The sequence below is a fragment of the Agelaius phoeniceus genome, chromosome 2, assembly GCF_051311805.1.
Source record: "Agelaius phoeniceus isolate bAgePho1 chromosome 2, bAgePho1.hap1, whole genome shotgun sequence".
NCBI classification, from domain to species: domain Eukaryota; kingdom Metazoa; phylum Chordata; class Aves; order Passeriformes; family Icteridae; genus Agelaius; species Agelaius phoeniceus.
The window spans coordinates 89,350,472-89,372,621 of NC_135266.1; the positions used below are offsets into that span (position 1 = coordinate 89,350,472).

At 40.0% G+C, this 22,150-nt stretch overlaps 1 protein-coding gene across 1 annotated transcript; it reads right to left on the bottom strand.

Moving 5' to 3' along the window:
• Nucleotides 1-326: 326 nt before the first annotated feature.
• On the bottom strand, nucleotides 327-21,794 carry LOC129117164 (transient receptor potential cation channel subfamily V member 6-like). The gene is made up of 15 exons (XM_054627695.2): nucleotides 21,664-21,794; nucleotides 12,191-12,288; nucleotides 11,659-11,781; nucleotides 10,622-10,762; nucleotides 9,991-10,089; nucleotides 9,617-9,792; nucleotides 8,592-8,738; nucleotides 6,079-6,291; nucleotides 5,672-5,758; nucleotides 4,535-4,611; nucleotides 4,185-4,350; nucleotides 3,833-3,899; nucleotides 2,986-3,254; nucleotides 2,133-2,239; nucleotides 327-600 (listed from the first exon to the last, which is right to left on the bottom strand). The coding sequence occupies exons 1-15, from the start codon at nucleotides 21,792-21,794 to the stop codon at nucleotides 327-329; spliced, it is 2,175 nt and encodes a 724-aa protein (XP_054483670.1).
• Nucleotides 21,795-22,150: the final 356 nt, after the last annotated feature.

A 22,150-nucleotide genomic window follows, 5' to 3' on the forward strand; every position in this document is an offset into this window, starting at 1 on the left:
GAGGGCTTACTGTGATCACTTCATTGTAAATGGATGAAATCCCATTGCAGGCTTCTTTTGATCATTTGCATAACACAGCTCAACAAGCCCACCAGCTCGGTGCAAATATCAGTGCAATTGCAAAGACGCTTTTAAGTAGGAGAGAAAAAATTGCATTCTTTTGTCATGGCACAGATGTCATGAACTGCTCACAAAATCTTCACCAGCAGAGTTCTCCAAGGCTGATGAATGTGTGTGGCATGATGGGGAGTGCATGAACAGCTGTAGAAGACAACTGTCATGGCAAAGGGCCACTTCACATATAGTGGAGTGAAACTAGAGGCTTCTTAGACATCATAGACCTCCTCATCCACAGCAGGACCAACCTCTCCACAGAGCTGGCGGAAGGTGTTGCGCCTCAGGATCTCCCAGCCACGGTGAGAACTAGTTCTGGATGTGCTCCGTGACAGTGACAGAGCAGACATTTCCTTCTTGCACAAGGTGTCCCCGTTGGTTTCCAGCTTTTCTGAACCTTTGTCATAGTTATCCCTATCCTGAACCTTAAATGCCTCTGTGTACCGCATCATCTTGTGCTTGTTGGGATCAACCCTGTCTTCAATCCTGGAAGAGGATTAGAAAATATAAACTGAATGAAGCAGAACAGTGATAGTTCATCAACAAAACCCCTCCAAAAAACAAGGCTACTGACACAGATATTCCAGAAAAATCTGCACAGGAAACTGATTATAGGCAGGACGCTAGAGGCTGCTAGCACAGTTATCTCCAAGACCTTTGTCCTCATCATTGACTTCAGTACCTTTGTCTGCCCATGGTTTCTTGTCCTTTAACAAATCCATAGTGATTTGCCCTTTCCATTTTGCCGGCTGTAAGCAATTGGAAGACCTTGATATATGCATATATTCATAAATATGCACATATTAATTTATTTTCTCTGTTCTTGTCTTTCCTCCTCTGATACTCTATGGCTGCTAGCCTCAGGATGTCACTCATCTCTTGCTGAACTTTTATTTAACTGCTCCACTTCCACCAAACCTCTACATTACTTACAGATTGTCTTCTGAATTACTATCCCACACATATATAAGGAACACCCATGTGATTTGACAGAACTAAATCACAGCACTCTTTCCTCACAGCATCCAGAGAATAATTGGCATTGCCAATTATTCCCAGTGACTTTCTGGGACGTTGCTCTTGCAATATATTTCTATATTTCATGCCTTGGACTGAAAGTGTTGCATATTGGCACCACTTTAGGTCTGTTTTTTCTGCCCAGTAAATAAGAAAATCCACAAGGCTCAATATGTCTGCAAAACCTACAGTTTTCGAAGTCCTGTGCAGGGCCAGGAGTTGGAATTTGATGATCCTTGTGGGTCCCTTCCAACTCAGGATATTCTATGAGTCTATGATTCTATGATTCATACAGCCACCACTCCCCCTTCTGGCTTTATCAGCAAAAGATGGCACAGTTAGAAAAGGAAAATGCTTAAAAGTTATTTCTTTTCTCACTCAGCAAAAATATTGAATAAAATCAGAAATAATGAGAAATTTAGTGTTATCCAGACTACTGACAGTTTTTTAGTTCAGTGCCTAAACTGAAATCCTGGACCTGTGCCTTTGCCACCTGACACAGTCATTGCAAAATATAACGTACTTACTAGGTTCATTTGAGAAAGAAATTTTAATTTTAATTATTCCCGTTCTGATTTTGAGTCATTCACAAGGCAGCTCAATGCTGTTGAATGCCTGATAGATTGATTCTGCCTCTGCCATTTCATGTACCCAAGGGACAGGGACGGCCAACCAAGCCCAGCAGTGAAGTTCAGTGATAGTCATTACAAGAAGTTTGAAAGAAAAATTCAGGTCTTATAATGCATGCAGTTTTCTGTCCAATGTGACTACTGGATGAGAAGGCATCAGCTGATTTCACAAGGAAATGCACAGCAGAGATTTCTGAGGGGGACAGTGCTTGTCTATCTATCAGTCACAGACAGAAAACAGACTGGGGTCTCTGTTCTGTAAGGACAGCACTTCAAACACTCCCCAGCCAACTGGAAAGGCTCTTTATTAACATCCACACGTTGGGTTCTTCTCGCTGGATCCTGACATGCAGACACTCCAAGGGAACTCACCTGAGATACCATCGGTCCCCCAGCCCGAACTCCCGCCCACAGATTCCCGAGCGGGGCCAGAGGCAGCGCGGCAGCTTCCGCTCCAACATCACAGTAGTAGCAACAACCTTTGGAACGAGAAAAAGGAAAATGCTCAGATGAATTAGAAAAAAAAAAATCAGACTCTCTTTCAAAAATATTCGTTTCATCAGCACTGACCCATACTGTACTTCATTACAGCTCCTTAAGGGAAAAAACAATTATAGAGTCTATACTCCATTTCAAATAAGGCAGTAACTAATTTAGGTCTAAGTGTGACATGTTTTGAAGAAGTAATGGTGGTCTTAAAACTCTGTTCCATTTCCTTTCTTTTATACCTCATGGAAATGATGAGGCTAATTAATTGCAAGCTAGAGAAGAGTTAAAATGGGTATCTATACCCATTTTAATTGTCATCAGAACTTGCACTGTGGCCACATGACTACATTTTACCATTTGTCTGACTTCTTTCTCACAGAAAAGCAGAGAAAAAGGATTTCCTGTTGATTAGCTATAGAACTGGCTTAATTTCTTTGCCTTTTGACCAAGACAGTCAGGCCAACTTCTTTTAGTGGATCGAAAGACATTTCTGGCCTTCCTGTAATCATTACCTAGTGTTCTATCCCCCCTCATTCAACCCCTATAATTATAATTTAACTCTCAGTTACACAGCAATGCGATTTGCAAAAAAAAAAAAAAAGATGCAACTTCAATTCTATTTAACAAGAGATTCCCCACAGGGAACAAACTTCTAGGGAGCCTGAACAAGAAAGGCTTGATGAGCTTTTAGCTGTTATTTGAAATAAGGTAGGAATGCCCACCTTAACTAGATTACCTGGGCTCTCCAGAGCTCATCCTGCTCGTGGGCCACTCTCCAGTGGGTGTCACCCATCATGGCAATTAACAAGTTGAGCATCAGGAGGGTGGCAATGATGGCAAAAGCAAAGTACACCACGCTGTACATAAAGGGCAGGTCCACATCGTAGTTTGCAGGGCCATCAATGATAGTAAGGAAGAGCTCAAAAGTGGTGAACAAGGACATGGGGTAGTTGTAGAACTGCCCAAGGTTTTCAGGGTTCTCTGTCTGGAAGATAATGTAAAAAGCTGGAAGAGGAGAAATCAGGAGAAAAAAAGAGAGAGTTTAACAACAGGAATCACATTCCAGAAGGAATAACAGAATCCTATAAGAGATTCTGACCAAAAAAATGGTCTGGGTAGGACCTGCATGTGTTTCTATGCAAGGACAAATCACTGATTAGAATCACTGGTCTCGATGATAAAATGACCCAAAATTACTTTGATTATTTATTTATTTCTCAAAGTAGTATTTTTTTTCATCCTCAAGAATATAATAAAGCTATGTGTGTTAATCAATTTTTCCAGAGAAAAATATAATAAATGCAGTTCTTAAATCTTGACTTAAAAATATATGGAATTATCTGAATTATCCTAGTTTCTATAACCCTGGAAAGAGCAGGAAGTGAAAACCAAACTCATGGTTTGAGAACAGAAGTCAGTACTGGGAAAATGACCATGCTCAGAGAAATACAAGCTAAACATCATCACCAGTTTTCCCAGCTATTCAGAAGTCAATCAGATATTTAATCAAAACCCACATTCTTAATTCATACCAAAGCAGTTGGCAGGGGTAGCATATGATTATTTTCTCTTTATAGACTCACCTGATGCAAAGCCTAATATCACCACAGCCATGAGCCAGCAAAAGCGCATGAGATCTCCAAATATCATCTGTAGAGCAAAGACAGAGCCACCATAAGGGCCAACTGTTCCACCAAGGCACAGTGCCATGTAAACATTTTTCCAGATTATAAGACCATGAGCAGACTAAAGGAAACCTTTGCACTAAAGAGAGAATGTGAAAGTTCTAAAACACTCTGTGCAGACAAGAACCTGTCCATTTGGCATGAATGCAAAATTAAGCAAATAGTTCTGAGGGGGCAAAAAAGTATTCTTGCAGTTCTTCCTATCTGCAAAGAGGTGCCAGGATAGCCCATATTTGTTTGTGTCTCACACCTTCTGGATCATGATGGTGAAAGGTCCGAGCATCTGGAAGCCCCGAGCGAAGTACATGACGTTGCACCACCCCAGCACCAGGGCGAAGGACATGGGCACCACCTCCCCAGTTGTGCTGGTGAGGCGCATCACCATGGTCACCAGGATCATGCAAGCATAGGTGATGCTGCAAGGAAGAAGAGACAGCAAAAAGAAGTTCAGTAAAGGAAATATTAGCCGAGCCATTAAGAGAAATAAATCCAGAAAAAGAATACTGTAAAAAAAATAGAGAAAGTGATTCATCTGGCAAGGGAGCAATGGAGAAAATTATAGACAATATATTTATTAAACTTATTATGTTCTGTACTTACACAATTATGTGAAAAGGCCCTCCTAGGATTGTTTGTCCAAAGTATTTTGCTGCTCCAACTCTAAGGATATCTGGAATCTAAGAGAGACATCCTGTAAACTTAAGGACTCAGACAGTTTCCACAACACTACTAAATATCATAGCAACCACCAATATTTACAAGTTCTTAGGGTCAGCCCCGTCTCCTTTGATGGATCAATTTCTATGCTACTTTAAAATCAGCGTGGTTGAGCCAGGTGGGCACTTGGGATGAGACCGAGACTGCTGAAAAATCTGAGAATGCTTGGGCAGATTGAGAGACTTGTCACAGAGAGATGCCTCAGTAATAAAGACAAAAAAGACCTTCTTGGGAAATCAAAGGATTTTGTTATAATTCACACTGTGTTGGTTGCAGACTTAGCCCCAGAGTCCTGACTAAGCACAGGAAGAAGGACTTGTCCTTCTGGAACATACCATAGAATTACCATAGAATCAAAACTACACACTGCACTCAAGCTGAGGTCACAGCATTGCAGAGCAGAGAGGGGGCAATCACCTCCTTTGGCCAGGTGTTACACTGTGCCTGATGCACCCTATATAGGAGGCAGAAAGCTGCTTACAAGACCTGTTTTATTTTCAGTTCTTCCTGTCATCATTTTTTGAGTTTTCTCAAAAAAGTTTCAATCTTCTATTTCCTATTACAATAAAATCAAGTGGGGGGTAGTTGAGAAAGGCTCCTGTTACAAGTCTGTAGAGTAACTGACCTCCAATTAAATACATACTTTTCTGTTTATGCAGAGAAATCACTTTACCCAGGAGCCCTAAACACAGGAATATTTATGGGCGCTGGGTGAAGCAACATCTGGGAGTCAGCTGGACCATGGATGGTGCTAACAGGAACTGTGGATTACCCTGCAGACAGTATTTGAGAGTGTAACCAATCCTTCTAATTGCTTCTTCCGCACCTGGAGCCTTACTAGGACATTGCCACAGTCTCTGTCTCATCTAATAGATACTGTTGGCAATGCCTATTGCCATAGACCTATGCTGAAGCACTCAAGCAAATAAGCCCTACCAAATAGTGAGCACAAATCCATGTTTGTCTAGTAAGTAAAATCTGCCTTGATGAAACCTGAAACTGTACAGCTGTTTCTCTTACCTCAAGGACCAAAATTACTACAGCTCCAATGACTGTGATCAGCTCCCCCACCAGCCTCAGCTCATCCTCATATGCCACATATGATTCCTGAAGAATAAAGTTAATGAAAATCAAAATTAAATTTTAAATAAAGTGAAAGTAAATTTTAAAAGAGGATGGGGGAGGAGAAAACCTGTTGTCACTTATAATAAACATGAGTAGACCTGGCAATGCCAGAGGAACCAGCCCAGCCACAGCAATGGAGCACAGAGCACACCTCCTATTCCTCCCTGACAAAGGTCAGCTGGCTGAGAAAAGGGAGGAGGACAGCTGCAATAGCTGAGGACTGGGCAAGGATTGGCCTTTCCAGTTAAGTAGGTTAGATGGGAATTGCCCAATGGGGGCTCTGACTCCTACAGCCACAGTACCTGGAGCATTTTCTGGACATAGATTGTGTTGTCCCTGCTGCTGGTTCTGTTGCCCGTGCGGGGTTTGAGGGGCCGGTAGACGCAGCACATGGTGAAGCAGACCATGTAGAGGATGTAGAACAAGGCCAGGAAACAGAAATAGGGACGACCATACATGTTCCACTTCAGGCTCACCAGCTCCTTCACAGGTGTTAGGTCCAAGATCTGGCGTGCCTGAGGAAGAGAGAAAGAAGGAATTAATTGCCAAAAGTGCGTTGTCTCATAAACAGCATTTGCAAGTCTTCCTGAGAGAGTGTTAACAAACTATTCTCATCTGCCCTATTAACCATTATGAAACTGAATTTACTTTGCAAAAGTAGAATGATCTAGCGGGCATTGGATTTTCCCAATCTGACAATGAAGAGCTTTGGAAAAAAGAAATATATCCTGCAGAGAACAGCTGTTGAGTACCAGTGGAAAAGCATATTAGATACTGGAATAAATTTGTCCTCTGTGTAGGAACATAGAACTGAGGATGACAGAATACTCCTGTTAGTACAACAACACAAGTTTCTGTATCACTTTAAAATAAGAAAACTGAAACATTTTCCTAAAAGATATTTGTACTTGTCTGATGCTCTATGGCTTATGTAAAAATACTGCCTTTTAAGTTTCTGCCTTATTATCTGGATGATAATTAATTGAGTTGCCTATATCAAGCCTTCAGCTTACACTAGAGGACTGACAGAGCACAAGTAGGAGAGACAGGTGTACGTTACAACCTATGAATTTGAGCCACACACCACACACTTTATTAAATATTTCTAGGCTTACTTTCTGTTGTTTAGGGGACCACTGCAGTAAGTGAGAAGAAAATGTGAGTCAAATTGTTGTGACTGGATTACTTTAAAGAAAAACTACTTAATGCACTCTGGATGTTTTTCTTCTCTTGCTACAATACCCTGTTTCCTCTAAGTCAGCCAAAAATTGCTGAGTGCACAAAGTGCAGGGAATGTTTCCATAAATGGACAAGACTCCAGCAAAACTCTTGAATGGCCTATGAAACATCATAAAGGATCAAAACTGCATGAGAGATACTCCACCTATGGGTGTTCTGGTTTCTGTAGAAGTCAGTATTCCAGAATTCTTTGCATAGGAGAGTAAATTTCATTTTCAAAGGAATAATACAAGTTTGAAGCTTACTATAATCTTCCCATAGCTTAGTTCCTATCTATTTTTTTTTTACTTTTCAAGCACTTCAGGATCAGAAAATATATCTTAGTACCTGTGTATGTATGCATTCCCCTTAATACAAGAGGAACCTGCTTCTGTCTGGGGGCTAAAGGTGCTTCTCTAGTCCAATACTGAACTGGGAGGGGAAGATGGGGTGGGGGTCACTCATGGCATTCTTCTAGAGAGACAGCAAACATTTTGGGCTAAACATATAAATTGCAAAAAAGAATTACTAGCTATGCATCAAAAAATTGCAACTGCATATAAGGAAGAGCATTCTGGAAAATAAATCATTATATCTCTTGATATTTGGGGACATCTTATCCTCTGAAATTAGGATTCTTGGATCTGCATGCACTATATGAATGTTTTGGGATAAGAGAGGCCCAATATTCTGCTTTCTTTTTAGAATTATGGTTTAGTCTTCTAAAGCAGACAACTTCTTAGCCTGTTATATTTTTTGACATGGACTGCTTTTCCCTGGATTTCTATATGTATCCCCACTCACAGAAATTTAGGATTTCACATAAAAGCAAATGGGAGCTCCATAGACATAGCAGCTCCATAGCAAAGCTCTCCAGAAGCATAAACTTCAGTTAGAAAGGTTTGACTAAAATTTTGATAGGTGGAAATAATACAGGATGGGCAGAACTGTGCTAATTGAAGTGTCTTCTGATTCATTTCCTGTCCTGTTAGGATTATTTAAGGTCATTGCAACTGATGGGGTTGTGTACCTTGAAAGTCCTAGGGAGATCTATCAAAGCTCACCATTACACTCAGCTGTTTTTGTCTTATTAATCCCTTTACAAGCTTTTGAGCCTACAGCAGAGATAATTCACCCACTTTGTTTTGAGTCATAACCTGTCATTAAATGAAGGGAAAAATAACAGCGAGTGGTTTTTAAATGCACTCCAGTTTAGGATTTCTGAATGTACTCCTGTCTCACAGGGATATTCTGAGAGTTAATCAGTATCACAGGTACAGGAAGATACTTGCTAGAGCTACTCTACAGGTTCTTAGTGTATCTTTGAGCCTGCTGAGAGAAAACCCTTTTCTGTAGTTTGTTCATATCTAGTTCTTTCAATAACCTTCAATTTTCACACCTCAGAAGAAACTGTATGTAAAAGCATCAGATGTAGCCAGACCATTAATAAACCCCCATACTTCATGTGTCCTCTGCAGCTCATGGTACTAAGTCCTTGCTCTATGGATTGTATCAGTGAGCTTGAACCCTCAAACTCATCATTATTCCCCTTCTATAATCACCATGGTCTGCACACAGAATACATGCAGCGCAGTACCTCTCTCTTCTTGGTGGATACTATGAGCTCAAGGAAGGACTGATCTTCAGCCCAGGAGTCAATCTCTGTGATATCATACAGCACAGTGCTCAAGGGGCCAAAGGACCAGAGATTCTGCTTCCGCTTCTGCATTAGGTATTGAAACATCTGAGGAGAAAAGAAGGGAAGCAATGATATAGGATATCAGAAGCTTTCCAGTATATAGTGTATTTGCAATGAGAACAAGTGAAGTTGTTCAAAACCCTCAATTATGACATGTTTTCCTTGAACTTGGTAGCTGTTGTGGTTCTCATATCTCTTGGGAACAATTACAGCAGGTTAAGAAGTGGAAGAAATTTTTCTGATTCCCATTTGATTATTAGTTCATGCTTGACGTAAAGGATGAGTTATTTTTACTCTATATTATAATCAAACTACTAAAGTTACTTGACACAGTTATAGTTCCTGACAATAGACTTCAGATGGAATTACATGTTGATTAGAAAAAAAATGTTTTAATACCCTTCTACAAGACATCAGAAAAGTGGTGTGACAAGGGAAATGATCTCTTGTGAATCTACAGAAGTAACACTAAACAACTTTGACTTCTTAGTGAGTGGAAGGATGAGGGTTTGCATTAAATGCTAAGATTTTTTCTGTGAATAAATGCCTGTGGGTATCCAAAGAGGTTTCTCATGTGTCACATTTAAAGTAATGAAATCTAGACAAACGAGACAATAATTTCTGAGAGTCTTTCGAAAAATACTTGGGTTAAATGTTAACATTTTCTGTCAACACCTGTTTAACTCAAATGCTCCATAAATTGGGGAAAAATGTCTATTCTTTAAGCACTCATTTCTTTCATTAGGATAAAGAAATTTCTTATAAGGGTTTTTGGGACCAACATAAGACTTCTGGAAAAAAAATCTTGTTACATATCTCCTACCCACTAAGAACAGGCACAAACACCCTTGCTCTCAAGGGTTATTGTTATTTCAAGGTCTTAATTTCTTTTGCACAGAGGTACCAGCGTCACACAAACTCACCACAGTGTTGCCCTCAACTCCAGCCAGTTTGAATGGACTAAGCCCCTCATTGTTAGGAATCAGTTCAAGTGACCCTGGTCCCTCTTTGTTCCTGTCATAGGAAAGTATCAGGCTGTACATGTGGCAGGCAAACGTCTTATTAGGTTGGAGAACCAGGATGTGAAGAACAGTGTTACCTATGAAGGAAGCAGACTGGATGAAGCATCTGGAATGGCCCAGCCCTGTGCAAAGACTGAGAATGGACTGATGGCTTTTATTTTCCTCATATCCCTCATCCCACAGCTGTTTCTAGTGAGAGAAGAATATTTGCATGCATGGATGACAGCCTGAATTAAAATGTCCAGATCCACTCTGTTGAGCCCCACAGCACATACCCAGAGAATCTTGAGCTTTAATGTCAGCTCCATTTTCAATGAGCAGCTGCACAATTTCCTCATTTCCCACACAGGCAGCAAAAGATAAAACATGTTCTCCTGAAATGAAAGGAATGGGGAGAAACAGCATTAGAGATCCAGGAGGTAGGAGAGGTTGAAGCATGCTGAGGGAAAGCTATCCATGCTATGAAGCCATAGGATATGAAAGGAGGAGTTACTTTCGGTAACTTGTAAATTTCCTGCCCCACTTCTCATCTTAATCAGAAAGGTTAAAGAAGACCTGTCCCACACAACACTAAAAGGAAGAAATGTTCTTTTCAGTGGTTTACCTCCATAAGAAGGTTGACAAGTAATTTGCTGCTAGGAAGACACTATATTACAATTTTTATTCAATACATGTATTTACTTGCATACATGCCAATCTATTAAAATGTGTATTGTTTGTATTCACATAACATTCACACACTCAGAGGAAGTCTTACTCTCTGCTAAAAGGTGTATGTCTGATGACACAGAGATAGGAGCTTCTGCTTATCCACTTTAGATGGGGACTAAAGTAAGGCTCCCCATGTCCCCTCACCACTCTGCTGGTTCCCTCCTATAGCAGCAAGGGGAGAAGTTAAGGCTGTACCAAAATAGAAAAGGTTCTGGGAGCTGCGCCTGAAGAAGTGCCCAGTGGCCCTTGCTGTGCTGGCATTGGCTCCTCTCTTAAGCAAAGCCTTCACCAACATGGTGTTCTGGTTGGCTGCTGCAATGTGGAGAGCTGTCTGCCCTGCAAGACACAGAAACAAAACCATGTCTTTCAAGAAAGCAACTTCAGGCTGATCAGCAGCCTGCAGTTCACATGTTAGTCATGGTAAATGGACAGCAGCTACAGGAATTGGCTTTGAAGTTATCCCTGTTGTGTCCGAAGTGTTATGCTAGAGATTTTCCAGAGGTTTCGTTCTACTTATATATTTTCATTAATTTATTAAAACTGACTTGAAAATTGCTAAAAAATCCCAACAGGGTGCATTCTCTAGATTTTTTTTTTTCTAGGAAAAATCAAGACATGTCACTCTCTCCTGAGAAGCAAACAGAAAGTTGTGAGATTGACTATGCTTCCTTTCATAAGAAATGAAGATAAAGTCAAGACAAAACTCCAGAAGACTTCCTCTAATCCTTCAAACTAGGCTTTAGAATGTCAAAAACCCCATTATTATTATTATTTTGTTGTTTTTGAGATTCAGACTGGAATTTCTGTGTACTCAACCAGAAGCATTCTTTAAAAATCTGGGTAAGAGTCTAGCCTTAAAAGCAGTGAGCACATTTCTCATTTTCTGAACCGAATAACTACTTTTTCTCCTTTCAGAGGAGGTCAGGCAGATACCCCTTTTTTTACAAACAAGTATGTCAGAAAGCAAACTGTATATATCCTTGCAATCCCTTTCCAATCAATTGCAATTCCCTGGTCAAGGCCTTTGCATGTTTGCACATGTGTACTCATGTTTAATATAATTCCACCTTCCAAGAAAGGTCAGAAGCCATTTCCATGTTGGTTTTGCTGTGTAAGAGGTCAGCAACATATTGAACCAGGAACCGTATAAGCCAGTTTCCCAAATGTACAAGTAGTACTTCCTCTCCCCTCCTGCAGGGAATCCTGCCCATCCTTATTCCCAGTGATATTACCTTCATAAAGTTCTGATGTCATCCTCTCATTGATAAGCTCAGGAGCTGCTTCCATCAGAGCCACTGCTGCCTCCAAGTTATCATACATGGCAGCTACATGAAGAGCAGTCTCTCCCACTGCGCCTAGAAACAGTAGGACAAGCATGAGAATCGTCGAGACGTTCAACTGTACAGAAAGCAGAAAAAAAAAAGGCAGAAATAGATTCACTGAGGTGTGGTATTACAGGAGGGCTATGTCCTCCCTTGAGCAGTGCCTGGTACAGCCACACAACTGCACAGTCTCTGTCCTTCACTTCAACAAAATCTGAAAACTGAGCAGAAACTTCAGGTGTCTGTAAGTGACGGGCGACCTCAGGCATGACGTAAATGAGCACAACCAATTCAGAAAACTCACTTTGTTGCAAAGCTGCTGACATAGAGTTAAGTCATCTGAAACTGCTGATGCAAATGTTTTAGCAAACTAACAAGCTGCTCACTGTAGGAAGTTCTAGCCTTCCACAGAAAGCCATTTTTCTCAAGTAATCCCAGTTACCTCTCTGATAGATATCACATGTTCCGTCAGTGAGAAGTTTCCTAATGGCAGCAAGGTTGTTCTCTTTGGCAGCCTGGAGGAGTGGGGATTCCCAGATCCTGGAGTCAAGAAAAAAGTGGCTGATAAGGAACAAAGTCAAACACACAGTGCCTCTCTCCAGAGCTAGCATGGCCTTTGCTGAGACAGTTTGTATCCTGAACATTTTCACTGAAAAATCAGCAATGCACATCTACCATCTGAGGTATTCTTTGAATGCAAAAGAGGAAAAAAAAAAAAAAAAACAAACCCAAAACAGGAAAAAGCAGAGCAGTGCAATTATAAAAACACACCTAAATTCATCTCTTGGTTTACTGGTGCTGAGCCATATGGTGGCAGCAGAGGGAAAGCTGCCTAAACCAAAATGTTTATTGTTTTTATATCCTACTTTTTGAGGCACAGAAATAGTGAATGATGGGTCATTGAAGCCCTTCTGCAAGGAGTAATCTCAGGAGCCAGAAAAAGCCAGTTGCTTCTTCACACAGCACAATAAATTAAGAAAAGGTTGTTGTCTGAATTGCTGCCATAGTGGATAGAAAAGGGAAAACAGGAATTCCATTTGTAACCTGGCAACACTTCCTATAATTAAGAGACTGAGCTCTGAAATGCAGTTCTTCCATATACAAAGTTATGGAGAAAAATTTGACAGCTTAGCTATACTACTTTTTTCTCTAGTGCTGAGAGAACTGAGGAAACTGTTGAGAACTGAAATATGTTCATGCCCTGGGAAAGAGCATGCACTCAAACAAGTTCCAGACAGAGTGGTTCACTTATAGCTGAAGCATGTCCTCGAGTCTTCCATGAGGATCTGGGTTATTTGAGTGTATCTTTTGGGCTTGATGAAGAATTTCCAAGTACAGCCACCAAACTTCACTACAGCAAGGTCTTTGGAAGCAAACAACAGGTCAAGGGAGGTGAGCCTCCCCCTCTACTCAGCTCTGGTGAGGCCATACCTAGAGCCCTGTATCCAGGTCTTAGGATCTGCAGTACAAAAACAAATTGAGCTACTGGAGAGAGTTCAGCAAAAGGCAAAAAATTATAATGGAACAGAACATCTCTCAGATGAGGAAAGGCTGAGAGAACTATGACTGTTTAGTCTAGAAAAGAGAAGGCTCAGGCAGTGTTCCTATCAATTTGTGTTAGTACCTGAAGAGAGCTACCTGCAGTGTTTGCTCAGCATCCAAACAAGGTTTGCCAATGTTCGAAATCATGAACTGACCACACAAAATTAAAAAATAACAAAATCTACAAAATTGAGGTAAATATTTCTGTTATCCTTGAGTATTTTCAGGTTTGTCTTTTAAATCATAAATCAAAAAATGGTTTGAAGTGGGCTTTTAGATTTCTTGATTTTATACAAATAAAGAATTATAAGTATCCATATTCAGGAGATAAAGATTAAAGGGGAGGAAAGCCTCTCAAACCAAAAGAAAAAAATTATGTCTCATGAGTTTTCGGTATGAAAGAGATTCCTCTCTCCCAACAAGACAAGGTCAGTTTTAGATCTCTGTTCAAATTAAAATTTTGTGCTTTTATCTCACCCCTGCTGTTTTCTAGTACAGATATTTAATTTGATCTTAATTATCCAGCGTGGCCCAGGTCAGGCTGCAATGTGTGATGTGGAATAAGTCTAAGGATTACAGTGGAAAATGACAAATTCAAGCTGATATGAACCAGCCCTTGTTTTTCTACCAGCCTCTATCTGGTATCCAGTCCCTTTACTACTATCTAGCAACTGGCAATAATTGTCTTAAGCACTCCTCCCAAAAATCCAAAAACCCACGTGGGACAAATACATTAGTCAAACCATACACCTGCAGATACAGTAAATGCTTCCTCCTGGTGATGTTCCATGTATTCTGGCATTATTTAGTTACAAGATTTTGGGGATAAATCCTATATAAAGCAATAGGTGCCTTGCATTAAGTGGTAACGCTGATGTGAGGATACATTACCTGTGGATATAAATCTTTTATAAGCCTCAATAAAACCCACATCAGAGACACAGAGAATATGAATGGCCCATTGCAAAAAATGTCTTCTTGCAACTCAGGCATCTTAAGTACAGGACAGTTTAACAATAAAACAACAGGAAAGCAGGCAACATGAATTATGTGGCTCACAGGAATATGTATTTCTTGCTTTAAATTATCTTATGAACAACAAGATATTGAATCTAAAAGAAATTTATATGCTATTATCTCTGGATTTAATCCACTTGAAATCTGAGAGCTCTGCTCTCCTTTATAGTGGAAAGACACTGGAGATACTTGAAAAAATTTGGGGGATAAAGCAAAACAAAAAATATCAGAATTATACAGATAAATAGAAATCATTTGAGTAAGTGTAAATTAAGGGACATGGGCTACAAGTAATCGAAGCATAAGTGAACATCATGTTTATCATTCCACAAAATGAGCACTTCCTGTCATCAAAAACACCCTATTGTCTAAGTCACTAGAAACTAAACTAGAAAACCGTTCAAATGCAGAGGAGAAATAAAAACATTCAGGATAAAAAGAACCATCCTCAACAAATCAGAGAGCCATTCGGAGATATTTTTATATGTCCTTCACACTCCCAGTTAGGGAAGTCTTCCTTCTATAGCTTACTCATGCGTCAGTTTCATTACTAACTAATGACAAGATGATTTGATGAGGAGATTGCATCTAGGACCAAACAAACAGGAACTAAATGAAGAGGCACTCTAAGCAAAAGTCTTAAGATTCGGTGTTAGTGAAGCCAGCTTGCCACCTCTGCCACTATTTTGGCTAAGAAAGACTCTGTGGTTCTGGAAAAGACAAGTTTCAGAGGCAGGAAGTGGGGACAAGGTGGGGTTTCAATAGTATAAACAATGCTACAATTAATATGTTGATACTTTACTGGGTAAGCCTTTATCCCTCAAATGACCTCAGAGAGAAGGAAGGATTGGGCAAGAGACAACATGGGAGGACACAAACACAATATCTTTCTCTCAAAAATTACCAAAGTTCTTGTAAACAACAAATTAAATCACGATACTGCTATGAGGAAGGCACCTAAAAAATACTATGCTCAGCTTTTGGAAACTGAGGGCAAAATCGTCAAACATTTCTTCTTACTGCAGCAACCTTCAACTGGGCTTAAAATGCCAGACATCTCAGGCCAAAGAGCAAACCAGAAGAGGAACTCAGAAATGCTGGCAGATGTCATGGCACACTGCTTCTGAAGTCTCAAAGGTTTGTGAGTTACATGTTCCTGGCATATGCTTTTACTCTAATTTAATTTTCTGTCTGATAATTGGGGAAACATTTTAACCTCATTTAAAACATACCGTTCTAATTATCAACTAATTTTTAATACATTGCAGCAATGTACTGAGCATATAAATGTCAAAAACTAGGGGAAGCAAATTTGCTACTATAAAAAATTAAACGAAGTCACCTGAATTTAGAACCTTCAAAACATTTTCAATTATTTAACTTCTGCATATTTAACCAACTTTCTTTCTGACAGATCAAGCACAGCACAAGAGTTTTGCATTTTACTACTTGGGGCCCTTTGAGTGTCAAAGCAGCAGCTGGCAAAATCTCTAACTTAAGTCTCTTAACAGAGCTTCCTACAGTAGATGCTTAGCTTCCAGAAAGCACCATTATGTCACTGAACAGTGAGGCTGGCTTTCAGAAAACCATTCAGCAGACATATCCGGACTCCCTGAGACGATAATTCAGCACATCTAAGTTAAGCTCCTCTTCTAATGCTGTTCATCCCTTTCAACAGCTATGGAATCATGGAACACTAAGCTCCTGATTTACCCAGCTAAGTGAAGTTTGTAACACTAGGCAGACTGGATGTTGCCTTACAGGATGAGTTTAGGTTAAGCACAGCTCAGTAGCAAACCAGTAATTCTGAGGGGCAAGGAGAACCACAAGAGTATCCTCCTGGATGTGCTCCTGGGTTCTTCTTGCTGAGCTAAGGAATGTGTCAGTGTGGAGGCATTAGTGAGCCTTGGTCATGCATTAGTGAGCCTTGGCCATGCCTTACTATCAGCCAGTTTTCTTCAGAGGTGATTCCATGAGGTGCTCAGGAAGCTGTGAGCTGTTTTTCCAATATAGGTGAGGGCAAAATCAGGAACACCCGAAAATCCATTGTGAAACAAAGAGAAGATAAAATGTAGGTCAGATTCTGACTGAGGGAGTCATGTAAAACAGTTCTAAACAAGGTTAAAGATTTCACAAGCACTTTCTGCTGGTAATATGTACCCTTTTAGCTTCTTAAGCACTTCTTTTGGAGTGCAGCCTGCTCATTTCACTCATGGAGAGATAGAGAATGCAAAGACGAGTAAATAAGTCTTAATTTCATTATAAAAAGAAGAATTTGGGTTGCTATGATTATTCTTTCAGAACAGGGAAATATGTTAAGTATGTGAACTGTCTGGACAACAACCAATCTGAAGATTCTATTTCACGACTGAACTCACCAGAAATGCAATGAAGCATCTCTTTCTGTTCTTCCCTTATCAGATTCTACAACTTCAATCATTTACTATATGGAATTTCCCCATTCTTTGCTCTAATTTGCTTCCAGCTTCAAGCTTTATGCCCATAGAGAGTCAGTTCCTGGGGTTCTCAAGTGGTTATTTTAACCTAAGCTATAAGTTCATCATCAGAATATTATATTAGCTTAAGATTCAGTGTTTCCCTGTTGTGCTCAGAATATCCATGCTCCAGAATGAATCATGAAATTGCCAGAGGAGATTCATGTTCTCCCCTCCTTCTGCTAGCATGTGCATGTAAAAGTGAGAAAGCCTTCAGGAGAGCAGAGGGCTGCTCAGAGGAAGCCAACCAACTGAAAGAGGATCAAAGCAATCACCTAACAAGATGCCAAAGAAGGAGTTAGGGAATAATTGCCCCAAGTGAAAAGGAGCCAGATAACAGGGGCTTGGACAATCAACAGGGTCAGCAAATTTCTTCAGCATCAGCAACAAGACTCAGCACCTGGGACCTCTTCCTCATGTATGTCAAAGCCCCTTCAGCTGAGAGTAAACAGAGCTTCTCTGGAAATAAATTAAATAGGTTAATAATTGCCAATGTTACTAAACAAGAAACTGATAGGGAATTCTTATGCTGTCAGATATTTAACTATCTGCCACACAAAGCAATAGAAATCTTGATCAGTCATTTCCAGCAGGGCATTCTGCTTGCATTAACATATTGTTTTTTTCTAATTCTGCATCTGAGAGCATTGTAAGAATAATCTCATGCTAGAACTGTTTTAATGATTCAGAAGTTGTAAGTTGTTATTTATTATCACTGAAGCAGTCATAAAAGAAATTTTTTCTCTGATGTATAACTTCATTTTGCCTCAAAACTTCCAGCCCTCCTCAAGAGGGATTTTCTTGCAGTTTTATTCCAGGTTGTGTTCCTCACCCTGTGTCTAAAATTTTTTTTTCTAACAGCTTTTGAAATTTTTTTTGGGGGGGGGGGGGGTGGGGTTGGTTCAGGGCAAAAATTTCATGTTTTCTTCTTTATATGGAAACCTATGGTCAAGTTTAGGAAATCAAATAACTTCCTAAATCTACAAGCCTGAGATGCATCTTAGGCTGAGATTGGGTGTGTGTATGTCTCTACATTGCTGGGGAAACACGACTTCTGGAGGATCTTTACACTTGTGAAATTAGGGAGATTGTTTTCCATTTTAGTCTCAAAACCTTCGTTAGGATGAAGGTGTATCAGTAGAATAAAAGACCAGAAATGCTGCTATTGATGCTTTTGATTTTATTTCATGCACAGCAGCCAATTGTTCTTTGCATCTTGACTACTCAGAAGCACTGTTGTTGAAACAAGCTATAAATGAAGTGCTGGAACTGAAAGCTGGCATCTTTATTTGACTGTCACTTTTGGGAGCAAACAAACCAATTAATACTGACAGGCGTTGTGGATTTTAAGACAGGACAATCCTACGTTAAATTGTGGGATTAAAACTCAGTAATGTTGTTTAGACAAATGAACAGCCAAACGATGGGAACATCTCATTCACTGCCAGCTTGAGAAAGATTTCTGTAGAAGCTGAAGGCTCTCTGTGTCCCTGCACAGCTCCTAAACAAAGCAGTTCACCTGCATTAGGCTGAGCTGCTTCCTTATTTGTGCCACATTGTTTCCAGGGTAAGCAAAGCACCTTGCTCTGGGACACTAAAGAGCCACTAAAGAATTTGGAAACCGAAGGTTTTATTGTGACGTCTTTGGAATGACCATAGCTCTCTGCAAGTCATGCAAATTGTGCTTTACTTGCTATTTACCAATCAAAGTTATGAATACAGGCAATAGCAGGAGGGAAAATACTACGTTATTGTTATACATTTACAAGTACTGTTACCATGTACTCACTTGTTCTAATTTATGTATTGATTATTTTTTATGAGCAGTGCAATTCTCATAGGGTGGATTTTCTAAAATCACATTGTAGAAGGAATTTGTTCACATTTCCTTGGAAACTCTTGCACTGAAAATAATTTCTGGAGGATCTATTACACTGTGACAGACATGTGATCCTTCTTCACCTCTATCAGGCCCAAATTTTCATAAGCATTCATCTTTCTGTTCTCCATCATTATCAATTATGTTGAGGGATTATGCTCATATGCTTCAGGCTGTGCAGATCCCAGAGTTTGCTTCCAAAGATGATTCTAGAGAGGACATATGAGATGTGACCACTGTCCCTGGGACTCCACATTGAGCTACAGGCTGTTTAAAAAGGATAGTGTTCAACAGAGAGAAACCAGAAGATTAAGACCAAATAAACTCTAAATCCTCTTCAGTGTTAGGAGACTGTATTGCATTTTCTGAACTTGGATTCCCCTGGGGAAATATTATAGAGTGCAATATTAACCCCTTTCTGTGAATAATGCTGAGATCTACTGCTAGTAAGATTCAAAGGACTGTTTTATACCAAGAAAGAGAATGAACATCACTGCCAGGGAAGGTGACAACTACCAAAACAATCAGTTTTCAGGTATTATCACCAGTCCTCAGACAGGAAAAAAAAGCCTTGTTCTTCTCTTGCAGACTTTCTGTGTGTGATCAGAGAATGCCAGTTAAACAGTAACATATTTACCACTGGCTTTCAATAAGACAATAGTAGAATTCAATCACTGCTAATTACTGTATTTATTCCAACACCATTTTCACTAAGAAGAACTCAAGCTGAAGCCACAACACTGCAGTTCTATACCACAAAATGACAGGACACAGCAAAAGCCCTTTTGGCTTACAACAGTTTTTCCACAAAAGCAGAGGTTTCACAAGAGTAGTTCCCACACACCAGTCACCAAAGCTTTTCCTGCTGTGTTTTTCTATCTGTACATAACTAAAAATGTGAAAGCAATAAAACCAGTCCTCTGAAAAATATTCATTTTTTTTCTCTCCTCAGACTCTGAGCATCCCTGGGGACAAGAAAGGAAAGAGTAGGATAATAGGAGGAAGAGCTGGTCCTGTCCCTCTTTAGCAAAAGATTTTTCACATATTGGCACCATGTAATTTGTGACCAAATAGCAGGAGGCTAATCCGTGTTAGTTAAAAGCTGTGGGAAATATATAGACCTAAAATGGAAGGGAACAATCATGTCCCCATGCAACCCTGATTTTACAGAGAATATTGTGCTCACTGCATGTGTTTTACAGGGAGCTTTATAAAGAAACACAGAAAGTTTACTTCGGGGCCAGTGGGATTGCGCTACAGTGATCTAAGAGAAGTTTATGCAGAAGGGTTTATATGACCAACATTTTTTATGTTTTCCTCCATCAAAACACAAGATGCTCATGGGCCTGTGGCACATGACTCATGAGGACCAATAAGCAAAGAGAAGTGGCAATCTGACAGGAGCCTGTGAAAGGGAGCAACAAAAAGGAAAGGACCAAACCCCTCTTGGCAACAGCAGATGGTAAACAAGCACAGGAAGATCATCAAAATCAGGTTGAATATTTGGGAAAAAACAAACAAACAAACTCTTTCACTAGGAGGTTACTACAGCACTGCAACAGGTACCTAAAGATATGGTGGAATCTCTGACCTGGAAAGCTTTCAAGACTGAGCTAGACAGAGCTTAAGCAATGTGATCTCTTGCTGGCAAGAGTTCAGCTTCAAGTTGGAGGTTAGATGGAGATCAGCAGAGCCTCCTTCCACATCTCTTTGACTTAAAAATATGAAGATAATTTTATAATCATAAAAAATAATGTATTACAATTTATTGCTAATTAGTATTAATTATTAGTATGTAGTCAATATAATTAATTTGATATATTAATATATTTAAGCTTCTATTTTGTATTCATTTGGATCTTACATAATCTGCTGAGAACTTATTTTTCAGTAACCTATGATGCTTTTCATGAACACATCAAAATGTAAACAATTTAGCATTCCACAGAAACACTATTGTTCCCATTGTCCCTCACATTTTAAGTGTATTTAAGTCCCACTGCCCTGAAGTAAACTGGAACAGGCTTTATTACTTGGCCAGAAGCTAGATAACAATACAATTCTTTCCCTAAAGGTGTACTTTTGTCCCTCTTAATCTGCTTCTTTGCATATTTCTATACATTTATGTACATATACATATGTATAGATAGATTTTGTCCCCACAGATGCTCAGAGTTATGTATGGAAAGAAAAAACAGATTTTACAAGCAACTGGAAGCAATTTGTTATTTGAGTACTGAGCATTTGTGCATGCAGAAATGACAATGAAAAGCAGATCCAGCTGTATTTCCATGAATAGTCCCACATTTCTGTGTGTGGAGGGAGCAGCCCTGCACAGCAGTAACAAACAGCCTTCAGTGCTCACATGGGAAGACACAGCCAATCTTCTGGATAATCTAAGGTCTAAGAGGAGTCACTGTACATGCTGTCACCAAGGTCAGAGGTCTGAGAAACCACAGTCTGACCCAGGAATTGACTGACCCCCCAAAACGTTTAAAAACATTAAGCCTACTCTATCCCACAGTAAGAGCAACCTTTAGAGAGACAGAAAGCAAAATCCTGACAAAAAAGCACCACTATTTCAGCTGACTGCAGCCTATGCATCACACACACTCCTAATATAATAATAATGTTGATGATAATGATGACAATAATAATAACAATTAAAAACAAACCTTCATTATTTTCCTGTGAGCTTTACCAATGAAGCAGGAAAGACAAGAGAATACATTATTAATTTGTGACTGATGTCCTGCACTCAGGGTAATTCAATTGCAACCTGGTAAATCTACCTGTGAAAGCAGATAAGATTGGAACTCCAGAAGCATTCCACCTTGAAAGAAGAAATCTGATAGAGAAAAGTGCTCCAGGGTTGTTTAAAGTTTATCTACTGGCAGAAAAGCCTAAGGGGGAAGAGTGAGAATCAGCTACAGGGAGAGCAGCAGAAGGAAGAGAAGACAAGAAGGCTGAAGTGCACCGTACCTTTTCTGCTGGAGTAAGTAGATTTCATCCAGATGTTTATCCCAGGATTTTTTGCCTTGCAGCTTCTGACTTAGTCCATTCCATATCCGGGAATAGAAGGGATTGCTCTCCCCAAATAAAGGGACCCCCATATCACGTCCCCTTTCCTTTCTTGCCTGGCTGCCTGAAAGCCAGCAGTCCCCACGTAGGGAAAAAGTCAGGAAAGGCTTACAGCAGGTCACCACTCCGCCCCCAGTTACTTACAGAGGAGACTGTCAGTCAGCTGCATCAGCTGATCAAAGTACTTGTAAAAACACACAATAAAATCAGTTGTTCCTAGCAGACCATACCTTGAGCCTCATCAATTACTTAGTTTCCAAAATAGCCCAACCCAAAGGTGTGTCTGATATGGAAGTAGCTCGCCAGCAGCCTACCCCTCAAAAAGACCCTGTACAGCAACTGAAGAATTCATACAGCATTAAGGTCCTAGGCTTCTACTGTTTTGATT